Source organism: Coloeus monedula (assembly GCF_965178545.1).
Source record: "Coloeus monedula genome assembly, chromosome: 4".
Taxonomy (NCBI): domain Eukaryota; kingdom Metazoa; phylum Chordata; class Aves; order Passeriformes; family Corvidae; genus Coloeus; species Coloeus monedula.
In genome coordinates, this window is record NC_138784.1 from 60,806,488 (window position 1) to 60,826,464 (window position 19,977).

Below are 19,977 nucleotides of genomic sequence, written 5' to 3' on the forward strand. Positions count from 1 at the left end.
TCCCCGCTATGTGGTAACAGCCAATGCTTCTACCACGGGCGCTTAGCTTTTTTATGAACTTCTAGTAAAAGGACTTTTTCAAAATGCACTTTGGAAATAAAATTAAACCATAACGTTGTTCACAGGTTCACTGATTCCTTCCAAAAGCTGCCAGATTTGTTCTTTACAGGAGGTACAGAAAATATTAAATAATGCAGGGTTTTATCTTTTAAGCATTAATTCTGCTTATTTTACACTTTCTCCAAACTTCCCTGATGTACATGCCTAATTGTCTGTGCTCTCCTGAATCCCCTTGAAATCATTTTCAAAATCTAATGTCCTACCTACTCTATTCCATTCCACCCAATACCAAAGCAGTTTTGAGTATTGGCTTTCTTGTTTACTCATTACCAGAGTCCGTAATAGGAGGAAAACACAGATTTATATTAAACAGAGCAGACTTTGCAATTGACTCTGAAATTTTTACTAGGCATCCATGCACAGTACCCTAGTGATGCATTCAATCTTCTCAAACTGCTGGGGAGGAATGTAAGTCCTCCAGTGACCAAGCAAGCTACTAGAATCTCTTGAATTGAGAAAGGTAGGTAAAATTAAGAAAAATTTCTGAACTCCCGCTCTTGAGTTTTCCTGTCCTTTAATAAAAGTTTAAAATACCATAAAACAGTATTTGCTCCAGCACACTATTAAGAGACATAAACCAGACATCTGAGCATAAAGGCAGAAATGATTCTGGATAGAATTGCCTATTGTGGGCAGGCTTATGTTCCAGAAGATTTCAGTCTCATATATGACATGCAGATAAAGTACGAAAAATACCATTTAGGAGTATCATTTGATAAGTGATTACTAAAAATGGTGAAGTTGTCCATTTCTCATTAGAAGAAAAGCCATTCTAGAAACTTGAGTGGGCACAACTGCCTGCTCTAATTGCAGAACCTATTTCTCATTAAATTTCTCATGTTTATGACTTCTCAAAAGTTATTTTAGTGTTTTAGAGCACAATTCTTATCAAACAAACCATTGCTTTTCCCTGGAATAGTCATACCTTCAAGAAAAAAAAGCCACCATGTCTTATCCCATTCTGAGGATCCAACCTGGACAAGACATTATTGAACAACCTGGATTTCTGGAAATTAGTAAACAGTTATTACCATACAGAAGTTATAACTCACAGAGCGAGGGACAGACACACAGTGTGAACATGCAGTTGAAACACTGAAGAGAATAACATACAGAAATAACTGCTGCCAGAATTTCAGACAATCCCTGACACGGCTTCCACATTTGTAAAGCATCCATTTCTGACTGGCATTAGGATCTGCTTACACAGAAACTGGAGCATGACTGCAGTACTGTCTTTCAGTATCAGCTATACAATGCTAGTGGAGACTCTTTAGACTGCCTCTCAGATAGTTATATCCCATTTTCCCTGTACACACCACATTTGCCACGCTGTGTTCAGGAAGAAGGCAGGAAGAAAGAGTATTTTCTCAGTTTAGCTAAGCTTACCAGAAGTGCAGGGCTGATGCATGCCTAGAAATCCTAGACAATCTGTCACTGCATTTGCACAGGTAGACCCTGCAGCCTGATACAGAAACCTGACCCTTGCATGAAAGCACATATGCAGCAGACAGAGGGTTCCCATGACAAGAGACAGGTAACAGACAGATACAGACACTTAAAATACATACTCCTTTTATCTTTTTATCTTGGCTAAAAAACTCATACACACAAAAACGAACCCCCCAAATGAATTGCAGACATAACCAAGAAACTTGTCTTGTAGGAGTTTAATGAAAAGGTACAAAGAAAGCAATATTTGACCTATTTTTCCTTTAAAATAAACCTCAGGAAGGTTCTGTGAAGAGTTTTGAGGAGAGTTATTTCTGCATGTACTTCTCAACATTTGAAATGCATGTTCATGTTATTTATTGGATCCAGGAGACCTCTGAAAGGCTTTCCAAGCAGCATTCCATCCATCCACCCATCCATCCATCCATCCATCCATAATCCAGACTTCAGGCATACGTTAGCAACAACTTTCCATAACTCAGGAGTGAGAAAGAACTCTGCAGGATTCCCTTTGAAGGTCATAAATCTTTCTATTTTATCAGCCATAGGAATAGCTAATATGTACCTCAGCACACTCCAGTCCCTGGATATGAATTATCTCACTTTTATTCTAAAAATTACCAGGCCCTGACAAATAATTATGTTAATATTTCTGTGCTGTTTTTAATACATCTGGTTAAATCATTATGCAATGCACATATTTCCCCTTTGGTTATTTTATTACCAGTATACTTGAACTTAAAATGAAAAGTTATACTCTATTTTATACATGAACATTACATTTTCAGGTGGCACAGATCAATGTGAACTTTTTACTTGAATGTTAATGAGACTTTATTGAGGAAAGTGTTATAAAGGACGATTTAGTAATAAAAAAAAAGTTAATAATCTGGATATATGGGAATGTCTACTTAATTACATGGAAAAAATACTCATGGGATAATTCTAGTTTTCCCATATGAACAGATACAGATGAAAATACAAAAATGCTCATGCATCATCTACAGTTTAGAAGTCTTTTAAAGACAACCAGCTTTATCACAGACAACGAAGATGTATTTTGCATATGGCCACACACAGCCTCAGAAGCAGGTTTTTATAAATCAGCATAAAAAATCAGAACATCTTGTAAGAATACAGGCTGGAGATGAATTCTGTGGAAAAGGACCTGAAATCTCAGTAGACAGAAACCTCAGACTGAGTCACTGGTAAGCCCTGGCAGCAAAGCCAGCCACAGCCTCCTGGCCCAGTAGATGGAGGGAAGTGATTACCTATTGAGGAATGGTTAGAGGATCAGGGGCATGGGTCATTGACAGAATTATGGGATCAATAAAAGAACTGTACAAGCAATAGGCCTGCAAGCAAAGGTTAGTGTGAGAAACTGTCTGCATGAGAAAATCCCTGTGTGAGAAACAGGCCTGGGAACAAGAAGGGAGTTTGAGGATGTGCAGCTGTGCAGATAAGACCCGGAGAGGGGAGGGTGAACTCTGAATTCTTTTAATCATAACATAACTAGTAGAAGCTTGCCAATGTAGTCTAAGTATGTAGAAGCAGAAATGCACTTTGATAGGTTTGAGTCAATTAAGAGTTAACAAGTTGGTATACTATATAAGTGCCTCTGGATTGCTAATAAACGGAGCTTGCTTTTATCAACCATATTGGCTGGACTGCAATTCCTCCCCCCGCCAGAGTCCACAGACCTTTTCCAACAATTACCCCACCCAGCACTCATTGTGAAATCACAGAGGTTGGCAGGGACCTCTGGAGTCCAAGCACTGCCCAAAGCCAAGTCACCTGGAGCAAGCTGCTCAAGGCAATATGGACTCTGGTTTTGAACTTCCAGGATCAGGATTCTACAACCTCTCTGACCAAACAGTTCCAGAGTTCAATCTTTACTGTGTAGATCTCCCTTAAAATGTTTAAAAATGATTTATTGTATTTCAAGACCACATCTAAAATACCACATCCAGTTTTAGGGACCCTGATACAAGAAAAATGTGAATAAACTGAAGCAAGAGCAAAAGGTCACCAAGATGCTCAGAGGTGCACGTGCTCTTTCAGAGGCTGGGGAAACTGGGCTTGTTCAGCCTGAAGAAAAGAAAGCTCCAGAGCACCTAATCACAGCCTGATAAAACCAATGCTATCATGATGAGAAATCTCCATTTTTAATAGTGGTGCATAGTGGGAAGAGAAGAGACAAGCAGCATAAACAAAAAATGTTCCAGCTGGCTGTTGTGAAGAAACTTCAACATAAGGATGAGGAAGCACTGGATTAGATTAACCCCCAGAGACTGTGAAGTCTCTGTTCTTGGAGGGTTCACGATCCAACTGGACAAAGCTTTGAAAAACTCAATCTGACCTCAGACCTGGCCATACACTGAGCAGAATTATCATATGTTCTTAAGATTTCAGAAGCTCTCATTTGTTTTCCTGAAATAAATAAGAAGCAATTGCAGTGAGGCATAGTCTTTCTGGGACAAAAACGAAAGAAAAAATTTAGAGCACTCATGAAGCACTGAAAAGGAAAACCATTACATACATCATCATCCAAAATTGACTGCTATAAGACAGCTATAGATTCCAAGATTAAATGATATTTTAGAGAGATAAAGTTATATCAAAAAATGCCCTAGTATTAGTTAGACCATTTTTTAAAATTTTAATAGAACTGTGATATAACACATGCACAGTCACTTAGAAGCCTAAACTTGGAGACAACCAACAGAAAAAGAAGATGCAAAGTAATCTAAGAAGAAAAAATAGATTAAACTATCATGCAAGATCAAACATTAACTAATGGGAAAGTTCTGCAAAACTCTAGCTGGAGCCAAAAACATACTTACAATAGGAACCTCCAGATGATAAAAAAACAGCATGAAGGAACCTGCTAAAGTGGCACATGATTTGAACAAGTTTTTTATTTCTTTTCTCAGCTAAGAACTGTATGCATGTCAGGAAGTGACTGTCTTGCTGCCCAGTGCCAACTCCTGTTCTTTATTCTACACATCTCTGTGGTTCAAAGATGTATTCTTATATTAAAAATACACAGAGTCACATTAGATACATAAGGGAGGGTGGATGAGTGAGGAATGAAGAAATAATAGATACTACACATGGTAAAACTCAAGCAAGAAATACATATGTCTTAATAACACCTTTGACAATTCTGGAATCAAGAAAATGAGACTGTCTGGACGGATTGGAAAAATAAATGAGTTTTCTGTTAAGAATAATAAAGGGGTACAAATACAATCATACAATCATTCTTCCATTACACACTTCTGCACTGAAAGGACAAAAGTCACAAAAAAATGTATCTAGTTCATATTAGCCAAAAATTTCACAAGATGACCCTAACTGTTATCAAAGTGCACTCTTTAAATTTATCCAATATGGTAGGGCAACATGAAATGGAAGCTTATATTGATGAATAAATTAATGGCAATATTCTGCAGAGATTCTTTGATTGCAGTTATTACCACATGTCACATTCCTCTCTTCTAAAATCCCTGTACAGTTTATTCAGACACTTCAGACAAAACCATCACATACAGGAGTCCCTTATGCCATATTTTCAGACAAAAATAATTGTGCATCCAGAATGTAAGTCAGCTAGAACTACAGCATCATACAGTGAACCACTGAGAATCTTTAAAGTTCATCTAGTCCAAACCTCCTGCCATGGGCAGGAACAGCTTCAGCTAGATCAGGCTGTTTAAAGCCACATCAGTCCTGACCTTGAACACGTCCAGGAAGAGGACATCCACAACTTCTTTGGGCTCTCTCATCATAGAAAATGTACTCCTTATGTCCAATCTAAATCTACTCTCAGTTTGAAATGTTGCCCCTTGTCCTATCTCTATAGGCCCTGGCAAAAAGCCCCTTTTAAGTACTGAAAGGTTCCAGTAATGTCTCCCCAGAGCCTTCTCTTCTCCAGGTTGAACAACCCCAATCTTCTCAGCCTTTCCTCATAGGAGAGATGCTCCAGCCCTCTGATCCTCTGCATCCACTCCAACAGGTCCATGTCTGTCCTGTCCTGGGGATTCCTGAAATGGCTTCAGCACTCCAGGTGGGGTCTCACAAGAACAGAGCAGAAGGGCAGAATCCCCTCCCTCACCTTGCTGCCCACCTGCTTTGCATGCCCAGGATCCAGATGGCTTTCTGGGCTGCAAGTGCACATAGCCGGTCATGTCCACCAGTATCCCACGTCCTTCTCTACAGGGTTAGTTCTTCCAACCAACTCAACCTGCAACTACATGGCTGTTTTATCTGTTAAGTAAAGTGGTATCATCACAGAAAGGAAAGGAAACAGGAGAATGGAAAAAGAAAAACAAGTAACCCCTTTATTTCAGCAGCACTGCAGTTGCACTGAATTAACTGTAGCATCATTAGTCACACCACTAGCAAAATCTTTCAAGCCTGCTTTTGATAGATGAGTGCATCCTTGAATACATCCAACACCATTCCATTTATACAACAGCTTAAATTTTCATTGATGCAATTTAATTCCACTGCAATTAGTTTCCATATTTTGCTTCTCAGTGCCTGACGGTTTTGCATGAAAACAGAATTTTAAGGAGAAATCACCTAATCTGTGAACTTCCTTTCCTAGAAAAAAAATAGAGCAACAGGCCAGTGACAATGATGTTCCAGAAGTAGGTAAAACAGTTGGAGGGTTTGCATTTCTTTACCTGGGTTTCTTCCTTTCCAGTAGATTTCAAGCTCTCATTTTTTTTCTTTATAACTTTTCACATATTTTTGCTATGTGGTCAAGTACTTTAAAATTTAGGAATTCTGAGAGATTGAAATAAGCAAACCAGTATTTGTTACAAGAATCGACATGAGAAAATGACTATGCATTTCAAAAATGCTACACAGAATATTGAGCTTGATTTGACCTTTAACCAGAAGAAATACACTTAAAAAACCTTCAAAAAAGTTTAAGCCTTCTATTGTTGACTCAATTTTATAACAGTTTTATCAAAAATGAACTCTGTTGCAAGTTCCAATTCACAATGCACCTTAGCCAATGAAACATTCATATTAAAACGTAAGTCATAGGAAAGAATGTTGTAGATACTTCTTATCTTCATAAAATTATAAGCACATGAAAATTTACACAAAAATCTACCATTATTAGACTCCAATTTGCTGCATGTAACAGAAAATTGTGCCTTAATTCATAGATTTTCCACATTTGAAAAAATTCAAACATTCAGTGAAGTAGCATAAGTATCAAGTTTTAAATGTGTATTTTAAAAATATGAAGATAATTTCAGGAACTATTAAGACAGAAATCACTTTTAGGTTGCTATATTATTGACTTAAAAATTAATAAATAAGCCAGTTTTTCACCGCCTCAGTGAGATTCTGAGCAACCATTCTACATGCTTGGTGACAGAGTTGCAAAACATGCCTCTAGAACCGGAGGTTTCAATTCTGCTCTAGAACATCACACCACAATGAAACATGAAGACATTCTGACCAAGAGAAGTTGCACAGGTTTTTTTTTTTCTGTTTTCCTTTCTATGCCAAACTAGCAGTGGATTTCTCCAATGGGAAAATCAACTTCTCCCCTGTTTTTTATAGACGTACTCTTTTTCAGCCTTAAAGTAGTTCACAACCATGACATTAATCAGTTAACTCCACTACTTACAGACTGGAAAAATCAATTTACCTGAATGCCATCAAGCAACTTGCTCATGCACCAGTAACTGTCAGCCTCTATGTTCTGCAGCACTTCTTCAGGCAGACTGGAAACATCAAAATTTTCCACTTCTTCTTCTTCTGTTTTAGGAAAAGAGAGAGAAAGACAACTCAATGAAGTGCACATAATAAATAAAGCAAGAATGAGGAAAATAATTGAAAACAAAGACAGCCACCACTTATCTTCTTCTCAGAAACTTCAATGCACATTTACTTAAACAGGGACTAAATTAATCATTTATTGCTCAACTGTGTCATCTAATGGCTTTAAATGTTAATGAATACTTAATTTCTTGCAGACTGTGAAAATCTCAAATCATGCCTGGTTAACCAGAATTATTATATAATAAATTACTTTATTCTAAACATTTCACACCTGAAAGAGGATCAGAAGCACTTTGAGAGTCCTATATATGAACAAGCCCTAAGAAGATGACTGTGTTTGCACCATGCACAGAATGTGCAAATATTTTGCCAGTCTTCACAGAAGAAAAAGCCCTGAAAAATACTTTTAAGAAAACCACTGAAATTTATTTAGAAAGCAGACTACAGCTTTTCAAGGAAGATTTGTTTTTCAGGCAAGCATTTGGTATTAGAAGGAAATCAGACAAAAGAAAACAGATGATTCCCACTCCTACCCCACAAAAAACTCTGTGATTCTCAGCAGTGGAAAAGCACAGAATCCAAATGACATCTCATGCATGGAAACTGAGTCTTCCACACAAATGCATTTAAAGAAATTCACACTTCAATATGAACCAACATTTTACACTGTCTTTTTAAGGCATGGCATCTGAATTAATCCATTTTGAAAAGAAACACAATGTGCTGGCCTGCCACCTAACTCCCAAAGTTCCAAAGCTCCAGAAGAGAGTTTAACATGACCTGTGAAGGCTCTGTGTAAATGCTGTAGCTTCCTTCTTGCAGGGGCTCACAATGTATTACTGTATCAAAATGAGTAACAAAGAAGTATCTGTCCCAGCCCTGGTTTATTCTCAAGGAGACGGAGGTGCAGAAGAGATCAATTTTACCTAAATTGTGCATGGTATACCCAAGAAGGAATTTCCTCCTTTACACAACTGCAAGGTAGCATAGAGTAAAAGGCAAGAGAAAACCAAGAATATACAGCATCCTGAAAGTCCTCTATTGCCTGTCTCACAGCTTTGCAGTATGTAATTAGAGATCCCCAAGTTCATCTTTAGGTTGTTACATTTGATTATGTTACCTTTTGTCCATTGGTAACAACCATTATAATTACATATGTTTTAAAATAATTTTAACATACCAGTGATTTTACCACTACTAGTAGACACTGGTAGCAAGGTGTTACCAAAGCATTCTTGTTTGCATTGGTGTCTGTATGTGGGTGTACATCTTCTAAGGGATCACTGGTTTTGGATTGTGAAATATTAATAGCTGTAGGACAAGAAGATTAGGTTGTGCTAATAAAGCATTAGTTAACATATTTACTTACTAGGGAAATCTGGTAAATAAAACAGGGGATTGCAGCAGACTCCATAAAATAACAGCATGGGAGGATCTCAGAGGTGGCAGGGTTGTAAACAATGGACCAGTAGTCATTCACTGGTAATTAAAGGAATGCCACCTTTGCATTTGAGTGCAGTTTTAAAAACCCAATTCCTAAAAGCAGATAAACAAGTATTTAACAGATTTCAAATAGTCTATATAATAAACACAGATATAGCACAAGCTCCAGTTAAGGAACATTTGACTGACAGAATGCAATGCAAAATCATAATCTACATATTTAGCATTTATTCATTTATTTGGGTATGTACACAGTGCAAAATGCTTGTTTTTCCATGCAATTTTAAGGGCAAAAGCAGTCAAGCTCCATGCTGCTCTCTCCCTCTTTTTTTTTCTTTTTTTTATTTTTCTTATTTGGATGAGGAAGTAAACATACTAGAAAAGTTTTGAAAGAAAAGCACAAGGGATTTCAGGACAAACAACAGAAGCAAAAATAAGAAAAAAACACCCCAAAAGTACATATGATATTATTTGTGCTTGAGAACATAATTGCAATTTCTGGTTTTAAATAACATTAAATTTATTTTCAATGAGTGAAATCTGAACGGACAGTAATTTAAAGACTGAATAAAAGAATATGGACAGAAATAGCAGGCCAGTGTGTGCAATATCTGGGGGAGTAAAGATCACTGCCTAAATTTCCCAATTACAAAGTCTTACAGAAGCATTTCTCATTTTCTTCAGTTTCCTGCAGAGATCTTTATCATGTTATCTATACAACTGTAAAAGACAGGAAATAGTTGCCTGGAGGAAAACTGTTGTAGCATGGAATCTATGACATGCTGATCTGAATACGTGCATTGCTGTAAGCATGGTATTAGCTGTTCTTTACTTATTTCCAGGGTATGCTTCTGAAACTTCCCACCATACAAAAAGACTTTTTCTAAACAGCTTTAACTGGCTCCACTCACAAAGCCAGAAATATAAGGATAAAACAAAAATTTTAAAAAATATTACTTACAGATTTAGTTTCCCAATGACAGTAGAAAATAAACATGCTAAACAGCTTGCCTCCATTAAAAGTAGGTTTTAATTCAAGATTAAGCCTAATGGATGATTTTGATGGAAGTTGTTCAGAATGTTAAAATTAAGTTCACAACTGATCTCTGTCATTTAGATGTAATAGATTTCTTCTAAAGAGTGCTGGAATTTCACCTTTTCAGTACACATCGGGGTAAAAATACAAGCAACCAACAAAAAGGTAGCCTGCATTCAGAACTTCTCTAAACCTGTTACCAACACCAAAATTCAGTCTTTATGAAGTGGGAAAAAAAAGGTAACTTGATAGTTTTCATACTTCATTACACTAAGCAAGCTCCTACAAAAGAGATCTCTTTAAATAAAGCACACATTCTCTCAAAGGAATTTTTTCTAAAGAAACAGACATTTAATTGTGCTATTAATGTTTTAACTGTAGCTTTTTACCTTGAAATTGTTTCTCAACACTCAGAATCAGCAAAACTCAGATGAATTCACTGGAGTGGGAGGTAGGGGACAAAATGGGCAAGAAAGACGCAGTGCTGAAGCCCAAAACAGACTGCAAGGTCACCAATAAATTATGATTGTTCTTTACATACACCCAATATACAAAATAATAAATAGAAACACTAGATTAGTTAATTAATTAAACATTTTAAAATTGGGTGGTTTTTTAGCACTAATTTGTGTAAAGGCATAATGTATTTACCACATATCTCAAATCCAAATTATGTATCTCTTGCAGCAGAGCAAGGAAACCATTCTGACCACACATGCACAGGTGTTTGTACAAAACTTACTTTGCTGTAATCTGCTTCAGATATTGCATCTTTAGGTATACCTAACATAAAATTTACCACCCAAGTATGCAGAGTACAAAATCATACACACATGATGGCATGAAGAGGTGCACAGTAATATTTCCACATCTAGAAGATCTTACATGTTCTACTCCAAACTCAGTTTTCAAAAAGCCTTACGAAACAGCCTCTCAGTCACTGCTGCACTACGGCAATGTTTTTCTAAGATCAGGACATAATAGAGCATTTAAATGTAAATTCTTTCAGTAACAATTGCCTAATTAAATATGTATATTACCATATCAATATCTCTCATTGAAAAAGTCCTAGTTACACGTTAATCTTGATAGAAATAGCTCTTGAGCTGTAAAGGATGAATCATTAAAATAAAATCTTTCCTTTCTTTATAGTACTGCAGTCACAATGGTAAATTTTTTTAAAAAACTTAATCATCCCATCAGTCCAGGCTTAGGTAAACATGACCTTACTTCATTTCAAATATTCCGCTATAACCAGTCATGTTCTCACATAAATGATGTATTGATGACTTGTCATTTTAACAATCTTACACAATTTCATTCAGATGCAATAGGAAGCAAGATAAATATCTTTAAACATCAATATAAGAGTGATGTTTCAAACATTAATCATTATATTTTATTAATATGAATTCTCTAAATAATTTTACTGCACATGGCAACGGTTACAATCTTGCGTGACCTGGCGAGCACAGTAAATCATCCTGTCCAAAAGCATCTTGATCACATGGACTCAATTTTTATGCTCATAAAAACTAACATACAATTAATAAAAATAATTATAAATAAAAAACAACCCTGCAAGTACTCTCAATTTGCTTTATCACAAAAGAGTAGATATTTCATATCCTTTTCCCTAATTCCAGATTCTGTATGAAAGTAATCAGTAAATCATTCAGAGACTTCCTTTAGTGGGCCTACATTGCTTGCCAGTACGATCTTTTCTACACAGGCTTTTTCTTGGCTAGATTTTAATGGCAGGTATCTTTTTTTCCTCCTCACTAAATAATCCAGAATTTGCTCTTAATTCATATTCATAATCCACTGCACATATCTACACAAAATCAGACCTGTTTTTAAAGATGATAAATTTATTTGAAAAAAGGAAATTCTCAGCTCATGTTGCAAATTAAACAAAAGACATTGGTTCCTCATAGGCTGCAGACTGAGATTACTGCTTCACAAGTCAGACAGGAGGAAGATGAAAAATATCTTTACTACTTCAAACGCTCTATGGCCAAAACAGGGTACAAAGGAGGATTAAGTAAACCTGGAGGTACCAACAAGTCTTTGACCCACAGAACTTGCATAATGCCAAATACAAGACTGGGAACCTCTTCCACACAGGTGAGAAATCAGCCAGTAAATGCAGTTTGAAATTACAGTAAGGAGTATAAGCAGCATCCTTGGGTATGACATTATTATGAAACAGGAGCCTTCAAAGCTTCTAAGATGGCAGCTCTCAAAATTGGATTTCAGCAACAATGAACAAAATGCTCAGCACAAATTCTTCTTATAGTACTCACTTCAATAGGTTTGCTGCTGTCAACCAAAGCAGCTTGCCAGGGAGAAGTTGTGCATGTGACACCGAATTACAGGACTCACAATTAGCAACCAGTATGCATGATGAGCACAGGATGCTGATGAGTATTTTCTTAGAATGCCTCATAAGGGAATTCCCTGAGAAATCCAAAAGGTGCTTGGAGAATAGGAAATGAAAGATTAAAGGTTGAACATGTCTCCCACACTGCATTTTTAATTAACTAGTTTGCCCTTTATCATTTAGTTTTTCAAAGCATCAATACACATAACCACAAACACACAGAGAGAAAACACCAAGTGTGGGACAAGAGTAAACCATAGTATGGTCAAACAAGTCTAAAGCAAACCTCAGGAACCCAGGCCTTCCCTGTGTTCAGGTATGGGATTGATTAGACAGTTATTTCAGAACTATCACTCCAGCACTGGAAAAGCCTTCAAAAAGAATCTGTAAATTAACGTAGTTTTGAAAAAGAACTATTTATTGGAGAAGGAAAAAATCAACTGCACTAAAGGCTACAACATATTTAAAAGATAAAGAAACCAGTATATGTATCTGCATATGCAGGGGTGGATTTTAAAAGTACTGAAAATTAATGCTTCTTAACTGAAACTATTATAGAAAAATCAAAATAAGAAATTGTCTTGCATGTAATTACTTAAAAATAGAAGACTGGCAGACAACTCATTTGAACAATTCTGTAAACAGAAATATGTTTAGACATTACCTGGATAACTTCAAAAGCCCAAAGGTTCAATTCTAACTTGGGTAAATATAAAATTAATACAAATTATCCAAGCACTTGTATGTAAATATAAAAACTTCTAAAAATTCAGAAATGTAATTTTTTCGGTGACAGAAGACTGAAAACTTTGCCACTGTCAAGTAAGCTTACCACCCATTCACATATGACCATAACTCTATGTAAGTATAACTTCACTCACTCATGAAGCAATTTTTACTTTAACCCATTAATGTCACTGAATGGCGTAACAAACTGAAAGAAAAATGGACAGCAGAGGAAAAACTGTCCTTCAGTGTCATCATCCACACACATCTATGACAGTGGCAGTTTGCTGCAACCCACACTGTGCAATATCCAACTCTCAACTGGATAGGTATGTCCCTTTTCTTAACCAAAAATTACATGCTTCCTTATTTTGTAAGGTCCCACATCATTCACAGCTAATAAGAAATTCACCTTACAGATGAATTCTTGCCTTATTTACAACAGAAATTAAGTACCATCCATTATTTCCACTTTTTAGCACAAACTGCAAATACTGAATTTGAAGAAGTATATTTGAGGAGAATGCACTCTGCAGGAAACACTACTTATATTGCTTAATTGCTGAATGCATTCCTTAACTACCTTAATCTGCTGTGATTTACACTTTCCTAATCAAACTGCTACATATGCTTCTGAGGCAAGCCACAAGGCCTGCTTTTTTCATAAAATTCAAACATATTTTTACATTTCATATAGGTATTTAATATCAAGAAAAAGAAATAATCAAACCTCTATGGGAAAAAAAAGCCTGCTCTGTTGAAAAATAGTATGATCTCTAATTTTCTTCAACAATGTTACTGTAAGAAAGGTAGTTGTCTTTAAACTTCAGTCATACTGCAGTAAATTTTTATCTCATAATTGACTAAAGCTGGAACACGTAAATCAGTTCACAAATATTTTTTATGAGAACACAATTCATAAGCCAATTTTTTTAGTGTACTGAGTTTTGTCAAAATGAACGTGCTATAAAAGCATAAAGTACTCTCTGCTCCTGTGAAATAATGCAATGAAAGCCTACAGAAGAAAAACTGTTTTGCAAGAAAACTTTTTTGCCTTTTTTGGTTATTGTGCTTAAGTACTTAATTTTTCACTTCTGCTTTAAAAATTTCTTTTCCACAGCTTAAAGTAAAAATTTAAAATACCAAATTTCTCAAATAAAAAACAAGTAAAATATCCCCATGCTAATGAAAAACCCAATGACCTTATTATTACTATGAGTAAAAACGGTTTGCATTTAAACTACAAGCAAAGCCAACTCAAATTGAAGTTGCAGCACACAAACTTCTGATATTTATTTGTATTGGTTTGAAATCTATAAATTATTAACTAACCATACATCTCATTGGAAATAAGACCAAAAAAAATTTCTTACAATTCTGTTTAATCACTCATTCACCTAATTTGAAAATTTTTTCTTAGATCTTCAGCTGCTACTGATCTATGCAACAGGATTGGAATGTTATGCTTCTGGCATTCGTAAAGCAGGTTGTCATTGCTTAAGCGACTCTTTCTCTTTTAGCTTTTCTTCCCATGAGTTACTTCATAATAAAACATAAAGTTGTGATATTTGGATGTCAAAAGCCACTTTTAATGGCATAAAAGCCATTAAAGTAATTTCCCAATCTGTTGGAAAGCAGGTTTGAGAAGACTTCGATCTGGAGGTATAATCACCCCTGTGCCGCTTCACTATAGAGGGATGATCATTAATTATAACTACATGGAGACCACGGGGAGAGGAGAAATAAGAATGCAGAAGCCAGAACTAAAATATGCTGCTCCCTTTGGAATATATGTCTCTCCCATAGCTATATTTATTGCAATTAACTTCCTTCTTCACAATTCTTCCATTTTTATACCTGAAGAAATCTTTTGGTTTCTCTTTAATTTTACTTTACTGCTTTTACCATTATCCAAGATATTGTTATCCATTTTACTCCCATGACACAACATTTCCAGTCTGTAGTTTCAAACAGAATACCTTTCACTAATCTCTCATGACTTCCTCACAGTATTAGTCTATTAATCTCTTAATTGCCTTCAAAAATGAGACAATATAAACCACAAAATGTATTTCAAACTCGAGAAATGCATTTTTACACTAGCATTCATATTATAAAATTAATTTCATTTTTAAAATACTGAGAGTGTGCACTAAGCATAATGAAATAACACATCTTCTTTAGACAGATACATCTGAAAATTTAGAAACACATATATAGATGCAAAATAAACTTTAAAAGCAGATAATTTAAATCCACATCATCCTATGCAGTAAAAGAGGACCTTCATTGACAGATTTGTTTTAATAGATACATGGGAAACAAAAATTCTTTTTCCTCAAGCTCTTTTTAGTATACATCACAGAAGGAAAAAAAAAAAGGCAAACTTGAATAATACAAAAAGACTGTGATTTAAAAGACAAATCTGACTTAGCAGAAAACATCAAACACTTCAAATCAATAGAAAGGCTAGACCTGGTTTTTATTCTGGTTACTTATGATAGAAGTTTGATTAGCCCCATTTGACCTAAGAATTTTTTTATTAATTCAGAGATTTCTTCTATACATCTCTTATGGCAAAAATTCAAAAGAATGGCTCTGATTTTGCCCATAAGACAGGATTTGGAAAGTTTCTTCACAAGAAACATCTAAGTAAAAAATCCACATAGGTCTCCTGCTATGAGGTGGTATTTTATAGGTTCCATGACACCAGTGTCAGACTTTTTGCCTCTTTGATAGACTTCCTGGCACTGATATGATTGAAGAAATTTTTATTAGTAACTTTCAAGTCCCTACTTGGCTTTTCCTCTAAAGTGTAAAACCATGACAGTCACCTAAAAGATGGGCTTTAAATGGGCTTGAACTCCTCAGCTGCTTTTCAGAGGATTTACTTTAAAGCACAGCTTTACCACAAAAAGTAAATGGAGGATGGGCCATACACTGTAGTATGCTGATCAGTATTCTCAAGACAAACTTTGGTATGACATAGAAGCATGCAACAAATATTTAAAACAAACAAGCTAAAATAAAGGCCAACCCAAACCACTGAATTCCACCTACAGATGCCTCCACTCACAATAATGGGGAGAGCAGTACAACAAATAAAAAGAAGCTCTAAATTTAAGGAAATATAATCCAATTATTATTGCTCTAGCATCAGTAAGACATCTTTGTAATGTTAGGAAGAGTAGGAAGATGATTGTAATTTCATGCCTACAGATTTAGCCAAAAAACTTTTTATGAAATGGCAATTGCCAATTTTTGAGTTAGTATCTTACGCCACCAAAGATTAAAAATTTTCATTTAATCCCCTACGTACCAGGAAAGCCAGTCATATATAGCAACATATTTAAGAAAAGAACATTTAACTTAAACAGTGGTACCCTGAAGCAATTACTACCAGGCATCAGAAATCATTAGGTCTGAAAAATCCTCAGTCCAACACTTATTTTAATCTTTGAGAAAGTAGGTGTTTGCTTCTTCCATAGTTGCTCTTACAGCTTTTCTCCACACCCAACCTTTCTTAATCCCTTGAGATACTTTTTTTAAAGCTTGTAAGTCAAAAAATGCAAAAAAATCAATGCAAAACAGATCAGAAAACGCAGCCACTGTTGCTACACTTTCAATGAAAATATGATAATTAGTTATGATACTGTTTTGAAACATTTACTTAGGTAGGGTAAAGTGACAGGTTTCAGACTCAGAGCACAGCAACTTCATATGTAGATGCTTTTCCGAAAGTAAGTTATATAGATTGTTCTTTCTTTGAAGATCACTTAAAAATTTAAAAAATTTGCAAGACTAATAGACTAAAATTTCAGGTGTTAAGGGAGGTTGGGGATTTTTTTGCTTTGTTTTAAACAGACACTCATAAGAGACTATGAGCAATTAATAACATTACTCAAAATACTGTTTTTCTCTCACATGCAAAGCTAAAAATAACAAGCAATTAAGCAGTTGAATATACTTAGGATAAACTTAATGTCTCTTTTTCACTTCTGACAGCTATTGTTAATAACAGCCAGAGAATTCTAACTTTAATTAGGCTTATTCCACTGCAAATAGATAGAAGCATTTTTAAAAATTATCCACGAAACCAGTTTTAGTTGAATTACATTAATTTTTTCCAGAAAGATAGCAAAGCTGAGGTACATCCTACTTAGTCAACTAATACATCCTTATGATTTAAGTATCCAGGACTATTACTACTCTATATCTGTAATCAACTGATAAAAAATATTTTATCACAGCCCACATTTTATTCAAGCTAGTAATATGTGCCAGTTCATAAGAACAAGAATTTTCATTTTACAGTTTGTGCAGTTAACTGAATGGATTTTCAAGAAATTCATTTTGTTTCCGTGGAGGTCCTGAAGATTACTGGAGTTACTTTCTCCATCACATCAGTATGATATGACTTTGAACACTTTGATTACTAAGAACTACAAATATACTTTAAAGAAAGAAGTAAGATTTTAGAAAACGTGACAGAATTAACATAAAAAAAAAGTCTACATAGAAAAAGCAAAGGAAGAGGGCAAAGCTCAAGATGCAACAATACATCCAATACTTCAGATGAACCATTCTAATTAGCTCAGAAATCTGACAGTATATTAAAGAAAGTGAAATAAAAATTGAAACAGACAGAAGAACTGATTTTGTAAAACTGCACTGTTTATAGTAAATCAAGGTCATTCAAGACAGTACTAGGAAGCAAATAAGAGAAAAGCAGCTTGCCATATCCTGTATCTGTCTGTTGTGCTTCCTAACCTGCTAAGCAGAAAGTCAGTGTAATTCACAAATTCTTATAATGAGCATGTGTTATTACACAGCTAAAGCAGTCTAAGTGCTACCTGGCACTAAACAGACCTTTGCTTCTCCCTTCTTCCCTAATATGCTTCCATCCTCACATCAGCACTGATACTCTTCTCAGATCCTCAAGATGAGTGCAGAAAGTTAAATAATTCAGTTTATTATGGACATAGTTTCCAGCCAGTTTAACTGTGCCCAAGGAAAGCCAATGCAGACCAAAAAGAGAAGACTGGAATGCATGTTTTGGGTTGGAAAAGAAAAAGCAAAGCCACCTCTTTTGACAGCAGAAAGCCCTGCTTCAGCTGTGTCATCTAAGCACACAGCAAGCAAACCCTTTTCTGACCAGCGAAACATAATCTGGAAATACTCAAACATGTGGCTCTACTGTGAAGTTTAAGGAACAGAGAAATTAAGCTAGAAGAGGCAGGGTACACTGACCTCTTGAAAGAACAAATGGGATCTGGAAGATTCTACAGCACATAAGAATCTAGTTCACACTGTTCCAAGACCTCACAGGGAATCAAGTACATTAATGAGTAAAATATATGCAGCAATATACTACTACCCAACTACCCTATATAGTTACTTGCAGATATATGCTCAGCTGCTCATTATTAACATCTTCTCTCAAGGTTACTACATTCCAAATTATGCCAAAAGTGGGTTGGTGCAATTAGCCAAAAATCCACCAGTTAAGTAAATAAATCACCTCATGTTATCAAAGCCTATAGAGAGCACTTATGCAAACAGATCCACTCATATAGTTGACACTAAATGCCATCACAAACTTCCAGTAGGTTAAGCAATGAGGGAAAAACAGTAGGGAATAAACTCTACCACTAGCAAGTCACACACAAACTGCATATCGGAGTAAAGCTTAACTACGTTCATTTGGACTTCTGTACTATTGTAACTACATTTAAAAATAATTCTTAAATTAAATTGTTTTATAACTCTAAGCCAGAACAAAGTGCCCACTACAGAATGAGTCAAGCTGCAACTAAAAAACTGATATTCCAACAACTCATGCTAAAAGATAAAGATGAACTTGTCCAGGCAAATAATTAAAATAAATATTCAAACACAAAATAAAAGGATCAAAAGATTAAAAGAAATGTATAATTCACTGATTCCTATCAGTTCTCTCCATTACACAAGTTCTGACAACTTATTTGCCCTTCTTCATGCTCCCTTATTTCCTAACCCCTCACAAACTAAGCATGAGATGTCCTCTTAATACTATCTACATTTTCCTTACTTCTGTTTGGAATGCCTCCAATTATCTTGCTTTATGAACCAACACTAGACAGGACAGTGTATCATGGCAAGCACCGCTAGCTGACAAACAATTCAAACAATTCAGGGCTAGTTATCTTCACATGGATTCTCCTACTTGTTTAAAGTGAATAAAGAATGTAAAATAGTAAGATTTCTTTATCCAATTAGGCCTGAAAAACTATATTATATATTAATAAAGACAATTGCAATTATTTTTTCTTAAGTCAGATATACATAAAAACAAATTAACAATTTAAAAGTATAATCTGCCCAAGTGCTTCAAAAGCTTGCTTTTTAAAGCACTAAAATTCAGGTCTATATTCTTATTGTCTTTATTTCCATGTAATTTACCTGAAGGAACTTTGAGTCTTTTTCAAAAACTACAACTCAAAAATATTTAAGTTAATGGAAAAAATTTCTAACTGCTTTCCCACTGCAGTCAAAATCAGTCCTGCCTCACAGCACAGAAGACTGGCACAGAAGCACCAAGTCCTCTGTGGATGGGCTCAACACAGGTTTCTGTTTAATTTTGGACCTTTTCCATGGTGCAAAGCAGGAATCATCAGTTTGTGAAACCAAATTCAAATACTGTCTATCTTATTCATTAGAGTCCTCCCTCTCTTCAGCTACCCTGCAGCACTTACAAATTATTTTCACTGACAACAGATTGGCACAGCAATAGGGGGAGAGTGGGACAACATATTTCTAGAAATTGAAAAAGTGAACAGTGGTTATCTCAATGCAAGCTAAGATAACGCTGAACAACTTCCATGCCATGTTATATTTATAAATATATATGTATATACATGTACATGTATACTAAGTGTTCAGTAATACATGAGAGCAAAGAGAGCAGCAAAGAGAACTGACGGGGAAGTAAAAACATTCAGGTCACCGAGTGGCTCGTGTACTGCAG

At 35.5% G+C, this 19,977-nt stretch overlaps 1 protein-coding gene across 1 annotated transcript in view; it reads right to left on the reverse strand.

The window, feature by feature from the left end:
- Nucleotides 1-19,977, reverse strand: part of TBC1D22A (TBC1 domain family member 22A) — a 146,104-nt gene that overhangs the window by 88,922 nt on the left and 37,205 nt on the right. The window contains exon 9 of the mRNA XM_082280294.1: nt 7,250-7,359. Coding sequence (XP_082136420.1) covers nt 7,250-7,359 — 110 coding nt within the window. The remainder of the gene's footprint in view (nt 1-7,249; nt 7,360-19,977) is intronic.